The sequence below is a fragment of the Phalaenopsis equestris genome, unplaced genomic scaffold, assembly GCF_001263595.1.
Source record: "Phalaenopsis equestris unplaced genomic scaffold, ASM126359v1 Scaffold000339, whole genome shotgun sequence".
Lineage (NCBI taxonomy): Eukaryota > Viridiplantae > Streptophyta > Magnoliopsida > Asparagales > Orchidaceae > Phalaenopsis > Phalaenopsis equestris.
In genome coordinates this window covers 173,772-182,824 of record NW_018164781.1, presented here as the reverse complement: position 1 = coordinate 182,824, position 9,053 = coordinate 173,772, and the positions used below count along the sequence as shown (strand labels likewise).

Sequence of the window (9,053 nt, the reverse complement as noted above, 5' to 3'; positions counted from 1 at the left end):
CAATTTCGAGCAGAACACGAGCTGAACACGAACACCAACATTTAAATCGAGTTGAACACGAACACACGAACACATTGTTCACGAGCTGATTTCGAACACGAGCCGATTTCGAACATGAGCTATTTCGAACGAGCCGAAGCTCAAGCTCGGCTCGTTTACAGCCCTATTTCCGCCTTGTTTAAAAGGAAAGTCATGCTAAGAGAGAGGAGGGTTCTTCATCCCTTCTCTCTCTTTTTCTCCCTAAAACAAAAGTTTGGAAATCTTCAAAGAATTGAGCCCACATGTTGAAGTGGCTGAACTGAGCCAACCTACCAAAATGATTGAACTAAGCCCACCTTTCGAAATGGTTGAACCCAGCTCATCTATCAAACTAGCTGAACTAATCTCTGCTACCCATGAGGAGCAGTACAACCTGCACAAAGAGATACGACTACTAAATATGGTCATCATTACCAGCAAGGACGTAGGTCTGCCCAACTTTAAAAGCGTTGTCTAACAACCACATCACAGTCTTTTCATCAAGACATAATGGAAGTGAGTCGTACAATACTTAAGATTTTTTTTTTTTTGTTATTTTCTCTCCTAGTATAGAAAGAATGCCAAGCTAAGAGAGAGGGAGTTCTCTCTCTCCCTCCTCTCTCTCTCTCCCTCATTCCAAATAATTTTGAGTAGGCCATGGATGATTGTGGCCTGAGGCGTATGTGATGACTAACATGTTGGGATCTGTTCGACCGATCTGTTCGGCTGCGCTCTACTTGTTTTCTTGCCGAGCATCCTTTGGAGGCTCCAAATTGGAGCTGCTGCATCTGTAATTTTTAATTTATTTCAATAAAACATGGTTTTTTCAAACTTTAGCATTACATTCATTTATAGTTTTAACTATTCCAGAAAGTTTGTTGAGCAGCTTATTGTTTCTACAATCTCTTAAAGTTACTAGTGAATATTTCTAAATCCTTTTTGAGCGGATTCTTCTATTGATAATGCAAATGAATGTTTTGTCACTTCTAATTAATTTCATTGTTCATTAGTATCGAGAAATTTATGGCGAAGAAAAATAGGAATCGACACAAATCCAGAAGAACATGCAGAGATTTACGAGATTCGGCAAAGATGCTTACATCTTCAGGAGCAGAACGACGACTTTATTTTCAATATTCAGAAAATAGTACAGAATACATAATTCAGCTCTCAGACTATCAGCGACTCACATAGAGTTACAAACATGACATATTTATTACCCTATAGTACAATATGTAATTACTTAAATTATCCATGTACCAAATCACAGCAATCGCGGGATGTTGTCCTCTCACCTCCAACCCACATAATGAACCTCCCCCGATTGGACAGATCCTTCCGCTCCACTCCACTCCGCTCCAGCACCTGTCCCATTTATTGTATATGAGCGCTAATTCCTCCAACTCACTAAATTCCAAGAGATAACAATCACTCACTTTTATATTTAGGGGCAATTACATACAAATCTTTGAAGAAGATGCATTATTGTTGTTTTTTGAATTAGATTATGAGTTATACCTAACAAATCTCCACCTTGACAAATATCCAACCCCTTAGGAGAAATACATATGTCCAACAAATCTTCAGATTGGCGAATATCCAGCCCCTTAGGAGAAATACATCATAGAGTTTCTTATGCACCAATGTAGTTTGGGTCACCACGCTTCCGTTGCGCCCTCGCTGCCCCTAGCCCACATAATGACATTCCCCCAATTGGACAGATCCTTCCGCTCTACTCTGCTCGTGGGCTCCGCTCCGCTCCAGCATCTGTCCCATTTATGGTATATGAGAGAGCCAGGTTTATTTCTTGTGCATTTGAAGGTAATCTATGCTTCGAGCTTTTAATGAAATTCCTATTGTTGGCCTTTGGCTCACTTCTTGGGACTGCTCAAAACAATAAATACGGAATTGTGTATGCAAGTAGTGTTGAGTGCAAGTAGTGTTGAGAATTGGAGTTGAGAATTGGACCTTATTTAGGGTCTAATTGGTACAAAACGAATCTTGAAGAAGTCTAGGGGTATAAATCCGGAAGTGTAATGCTTCTTTTTCTTCATAAACTTCATTTATTTAGGTTTTGAAATTCATAACTGAAGCACTTGGAAAAACCTCTTTATTTAGTATTTTTTTCTGATTCAGATGCTGCATGGTACTTTTGAACCTCAAAATTTTGAGGTTCATGATCATTGCTACTGCAGTTAACGCACCAATGGTCCCTGCTGAGGCATTCAAGACAAGTTTGATGTTTTCAGATGCTATTAGAAACAAGGCAAACTTACATACATACCACACAATTCTTATTGCCCTCTGCTGGTATTTCAGCTGCCCGTGCACACAATAACACAAAAATTTAAACAACAAGAACTTGATGGAATCTTCATCTTTTTGGCTGATTGACTGAATCAAAGCATCAAGGTTGTCTTGTTAGAATCACGTGATAGGATTAGTGGTCGAGCTTGCACTGATTGCACATTTGGTTTTCCAGTTGACATGGGCGGTGCATGTAAGGGTGTAAACAAGCCGAACCTCAACTTGTTTATATTTAGAACACACAAAATTTGTTCGTGTTTGGCTCGTTTTATTAGCGAGTCGAACACAAGTTGTTCGCGAACAAAGAGTCGTTTTGACAACTCTAATCACGTAGCCATAAGACATCAAGGGTTTGAGCAAAATTTAAAAATTATTATTTATATTAAAACATCATTTGAACCTAATTTAATATTTTTTATTCTATTTTCTTAATTAATATTTTAATTGATTATAAATTTTTGTAGTCTTGTAGTCAATTAGACTTTTTTAAAATACAACTATATATATATATATAATTGATGAGTAGTATGTCGAGCCAAAACGAGCCGAACAAGAACAAACACATTTTTGTTTGAGTTCGGCTCGTTATCTTCGTTCGATAAGTTAACGAGCCGAACACGAGCTTCTTAACGAGCCGAACACGAGCCAAAATAATCCCCTGGCTCCTAAAATTGGGAGATTAGGACTTCCACTCTATCGAACTAGTGGTGATGACTCAATTTTGTTTGATCATGATTCGGAAAGGTATTAATTAAACTACGGGCATTTAACATTACCACGTTATTCGTATGTATTTACATATCTGATACCTAAACTCTGTATTTACAAGTATACCACTTAAATCTTTAACAACACAAAATAATACTTCCATCGCTATCTTTTTAAAAGTTCAAAACACATTTTCTTCCATAAGTTTATGATTCCAAGATATTATAAGGTGTAAACATGAGAGTTTAGGTGTTAGGCATCTAAATTCATAAAAATTGTGTGGTATGTATGTAAATTTTCCACTAAACTGTTACTATAAACTCCAACAAATTGATGCATTTAGTGATAGAAGATTATTTATATTTTTGTTCTGCAGCGACGCACCTATGTGCTTCTATGTGCATATTGTGCTTCCTTGAAATCAGTTAACGAGCCGAACATGAACATGAACATCTTATGGCTACGTGTTAAGAAGCTCGTGTTTGACTCGTTCACTAAGTTAACGAGCCGAACATGAACAACACGAGTATATACTTGTTCGGCTCGTTTTGGCTCGAAATATTACTAATCAATTATATATGTATTTTTTTTTTGTTGATAAGTATTTTTAAAAATTTTAATTAACTACAAGGCTACAAAGATCAATTAAAAGTATTGATGAAGAAAATGGAATAAAAATTATTAATTTAGATTCAAATGATGTTTTAAATCTTGCTCAAATCATTAACATCTTATAGCTATGACATCTTCTGGCTACCTGATTAGGATTGTCAAAACAATTCTTTGTTCGTGAACGGCTCGTGTTCGGTTTGCTAAGCAAATGAGCCGAACACGAGCACTTTTTAAACTCGAAATATAAACAAGCCGACGTGTTCGGCTCATTTACACCCCTACCAATGATACGGATGGAAATCAAGTTCCACAAAAACTAGTAAAACATGTAGGTGGTATTCGAGAGCATACTCAAAGAGGTAATGCCTTGTTTTGTATTTATTGTTTACTGTTTACTGACCGCAAATCAGAATAAGGCTCTGATTCATTTATAACTGCAGGCTGAGAAATTGAGGCAGGAAATTAGTGATGATATTTCCATGGCCAAAACATTTGCTATAGTTTTTGAGAGAAGGCCAGATCTTAGGTATGTTAAGTTCAAAAATTTGTCTTTTTAGCTTTCTAATACTATGTCTAATTTTTGTTGCTTTCTGTTGGATACGAGCGATTATTAGGTGCGGAGAGCGCCCGCAGAGCTGTGCACGCTCTCCGATCACAGCCGCACACCGCGGCTGCATGACAGCAGCCTGCGTGCGCTCTCCGCACCCAATAATTAGATGTTGGATACATGCATATCTTGCAGTTCTTATATATTAACATTTGCAACACCAAAGTTGATATTTAACAACTTGATGGTATAACTTATGCATTGAAAGGTGTATTTCACTTTCAAACAATAGTGATACTGGTATATTTGTTGTAATGTTCAAGTTTTGAGTGGCATGGATATAAAAATATGAATATTTAAGTGTTAGACATCTAAACATTTAAGTATTAGACATGTAAATATTCTACGGTGGATTTTGCTAACAGATTTTTACATCTAATATACTGAATTTTTGCACTATTTAGTTGTTCATTATGAGATAGCAAATATATTTTTGTAAATAGTGTTTTGCATTGTTTGCTTCACTGAAGATTTTCTTTTGTAATCGCAGAAATTTTGTGATAAAAGAGATCAATGGATGTCAGCTACCTATCACCTCCCAAAAGAGCCCTTAAGAGAGGTGGGCAGCCCAGGACTTAAATACTGTTTTTCGGCCTTATACCTAGCCGATGTGGGACTATTTGTCCGTGACATACTGCCTACCTAGTCATAGAATTTTTTTAGAAATGTTGAGAGATACTTCATCAACACGTATACCGATCCACCAAAACAAGATGCAGTTGCTGACTGATTTAGATATTCTTGCTTGACTAATTTAGCACTGAGAGTCTGTTTTGCCAATAATTTTGTGTCGATTTGAATGTAAATCATGTAATGATTAAAGGATGTTAGTTATCCGGTTTTCAATTGGTCAACAACTCATCATTGGTGCTCATTATAAATTACTAGAAGATTATTTTCTTGAATATTTGGATGTAATGATAAAAGAATGCTTTTGTTGAAGTTCTAATTCACTTTCAAATGTTATTTATTGTTCTTGATAACTAGAGAAATATTATTTAAATTTTTCTCTTTAACAATTAAAAAAATGCAAAGAAATCTTAATATTTTCGAACATTTCGAACAAAATAAACAATTTGAATGATTTGAACAATTCAAATTTATTTCGAACAAATTGAACCGAACACGAACAATTTGAACGAACAATTTCGAACACGAGTCTATTTCAAACACAATTACTTTCAAACATTCGTTTTCGGTTCGTTTACACCCCTATATGTATGTAAGGTTTGTTTTTTTCCCCTCAAAAACTCATCATAGCCATAAATTATTATGGTAAATGTTAACACATCAATATTTTGTTTATTATGGTATGAAAGATTAAATAAGCATCTTCCAAATTTCCATCTCACGAACAAGAATCTCATTAATACCACTTTCATATAATCAAATCAACCAATTCAGAACAAAAATGTAGAACATGAAGTCTCATAAGAAATGTACCCAATACATTCGCATATAGTATATAAACTTTACTTTTCATATTTCTACCAACTAGAATTTCATGTCACACCAAAGATATCTACCAACTGAGCAGTTTATGTATGAACAAATTATAAAGCCATTGGAATTCACTTGTTTAATATGCAAATATGTCGGAGATCATATGATATACATTTAGATTTCCAAATGTCGAACTAACAATAACACGAGATAACAATTTAGAAAATTTTATTCAGTTAGCTTGGTTTCGACAGCTTCTAACGGAATTTAGGAGGAAATGAAATCATGTTAAATGAATTCTAAACAAAAATGTGTATCAAATAATACATCTATGCATTTAATTGAAGAAGTGAGGATTTGAATTCACCATGGATTTTATTGAATGATATATTCCACTAATCAACCAAATAGAGAAGAAAAAGAAGAGATCCGTGCTCTCAAATAACCGAAAAGAGGAGAAAAGAATCTTTTCTTTCAAACGTTTGAGGGTATTTTGATAAATTTGGTCAAAATCTCGAAATGCTTCATTGATGAAGCATGTTGATCACTTGGATCTTTAATAATGTTTTGAAATTTCCAACAGCAATTCAAATACTTGATTTAAGTTCATTGGGATTGAATTGGTCATGGGATACATTTTAAGACATTTAAATTGACTAAATTTAATTTAAAAAAAAATGCGAGATGAACTTGAATTAAATTTTGAAATTTTATACAAAAGAATGCGTTAAAATATATGATTGGTTGGATATAATTTTTGTGACTTGTCGACTAGAAGTGTCAATTGAGGTTAATAGATCAGGTTTGGGTCTAACTAAAGTTGAACAAATCTGAATTTAATTGATCTAAGCCCAACTTATTATTTTGTCAATCAAAACATTTAATCTAAACTCAGGCCGAACTAGCCTAACTTGAGCCATATTCATCTTATTCATTATACGTATCATTTAATTTTTGAGTTAACACGGTCTAATTAATCACAATATGACCTATCTAACTCAATTCGCTTAACTTAAATTGACTTAAGATAAACTGAAAATTAATTCAGTTAATTTTTTAGTTAACTAGGTTCATTCAAACTTGACATCAATAATAATCATGTATTTAATTTTTGCTCAAACATGATGATAGTAGTCAAGTTAACCAAAATCCAAAATAGATTATCAACTATTTAATTATGCAATTATTCCGAGCTTCAAAAGTCAAATGTGATTGCACATATGTGTGTTTGTGTTCAACTCATTTATAAATCTTGCTCAAAATTTCTAGTTTTGTTCAATTTGGCTATTCAAATATCATTATAACATGAGTTTTCTAACAAAGCAAATATGAGACTAAACAACTTTTTCTTTTATAATCCTTTTTCTTTCATAATCCTATCGTTAAAAATTTGATCATCATTAGTAAGAGCTCCCTAGAACAAAATATGCCAGTCAACATGTTAGGTATGGCTCATATACCAGATAAGGGACAGATGCCAGAGCGGAACGAAGCGAGCCAGCGGGGCGGAATGGAGCGAGCCAGCGGGGCGGAATGGAGCGGAAATGAGATAATATTTACTTATTTCTATTTATTCAAAATTGGCTTTTATTCAATTTATTTTTTTTTAGTAGCCAGGCACACTTACTTTTTAAAAATAATCTCAATCATATTTTTTTAAAAATAATTGATTTAATATTTGTTAAAAATTTGGGACATTTACATGCATATACCACTCAATCCATGTGTATAACACCTAAACTTTTTTTTTTTTTACATTTATATGACCCAAAATCATACATATCACATAAAAAATAGCATAATTCTTCTCCAGCCTAGGTAAGGTCGTATGAATGTAAAAATAGAAGCTTATTTGTTAGATATGTAAATACATGAGACTTGTGTGGCATGCAAATAAATCTTCCTTAAAGTTTCTATTGCCTGCATCTGAAATTTTTTGATGTTTCAGAGACCACAGTCAACTGGTTTATTTATGATCCGTAGTCCAATAAGAAGGCGCCACGTGTCAAGTGGATCCATCACAATACAATGTGATTGGTTCACTTTACACGCACGTGTCGCTCCCCTATAGGATTCCAGATGCACCTAGAGTCCTGACCTAATATTTTCTCATTTAAAGGACTCCTATAGCTACAAAATAACTAGAGAATACCAATCGAACTCCAATATATGAAAATTGTAATTCCTTGGCAGGAGAGTACACTGCTAGCTCACGCCACATGACAACACTAATTTCCATGTCTTTAAAAAGCCATTCTATAGCTACAAAATATAGTATTCGAATGAAGACAACTAAAAAAGTAAACAAATGAAAATTAATTGAAAGAAATTAATATTTATGTTTGCTCACAAGATTTCAATAGGTGCACCAACCAAAACGTCCATTTAGACTTTGCCACACAAGCCTAGCATGTAAATCTTCTAAGTGGTTGCAGTAGGTTTCGTCATTACCTTCTTAATGGCTTCTGCGTAAGTCTTGTGCTGGTAAGTCATCGTCGAATCCAGCAGGTCGTGCAGAGATGTCTTCGGATTCCAACCTACAAAACAAAACAAAATGATCCCCTGAAAAATTGTCTTCGCCTATATATAAAGATTTATAGGAAATGTCACAAAAATGCAAATACCCAATTGTCTATTGATTATTGTCATGTCCGGAATCCTTTTGTCGCTATCATCATATCCTTCACCGTAAAACTCCTCTGAGCTGACATCAATGGTTGGAACCTCAAGTGGAGGCTCCCCAGATACCTTGGAGTACACCTGGAAGATGCAATTCATGGTTAAAATTGCAGGAAAAAGCCTGGTAAGTTTATTTGTAGATTACTACTGATTGAATCACGCACCTGTGTCATAATTTCTGCAAGTTGCTTGACTGTGACTTCATTGTTAGGATTCCCAACATTAAAGGTGTGGCCATTTGCTCGATCAGGATTCTCCTGTAATGAAAAATATTTAGCTAACCGTGACCAAGTAAAAGGGAGTAGGGTTAAAAAGGAAACATACAATCATCAAAAGAACAGCTTCAATAGCATCTTTGATGTACACGAATGTTCGTTGAGATTGCCCGCCATCAACAAGCTTCAAAGGCTCACGACGAAGAAGATTATTGCTGAAGCATGCCAAAACTCTGGGCACACCCTCACTGGGACCATCAACGCCAGGAATAAAGTCCATCCTTGGCCCAATCCAGTTGAAAGGTCTCACAATAGTGAACTCGAGACCATTCTCCGCACCCTCAGCTGCACCGAGTTCAAAATGGAAAACAAAAACTTTCAAAACTAAAACACACTACATGCTTTTCATTCAGTTCAGAGTCTGTTAAGATAATACAGACATACCATATATAAATCTTTCCAGG

At 34.9% G+C, this 9,053-nt stretch overlaps 1 protein-coding gene across 1 annotated transcript in view; it reads right to left on the bottom strand.

The window, feature by feature from the left end:
• Nucleotides 1-7,922: 7,922 nt before the first annotated feature.
• LOC110025871 (UDP-D-apiose/UDP-D-xylose synthase 2-like) overlaps nt 7,923-9,053 on the bottom strand; it is a 3,185-nt gene continuing 2,054 nt past the window's right edge. The window contains exons 4-8 of the mRNA XM_020726553.1: nt 9,034-9,046; nt 8,699-8,934; nt 8,539-8,631; nt 8,320-8,455; nt 7,923-8,232 (exon numbers count right to left, since the gene is read on the bottom strand). Of these exons, the coding sequence (XP_020582212.1) occupies nt 8,117-8,232; nt 8,320-8,455; nt 8,539-8,631; nt 8,699-8,934; nt 9,034-9,046 (594 nt within the window). The 3' untranslated portion in view covers nt 7,923-8,116. The remainder of the gene's footprint in view (nt 8,233-8,319; nt 8,456-8,538; nt 8,632-8,698; nt 8,935-9,033; nt 9,047-9,053) is intronic.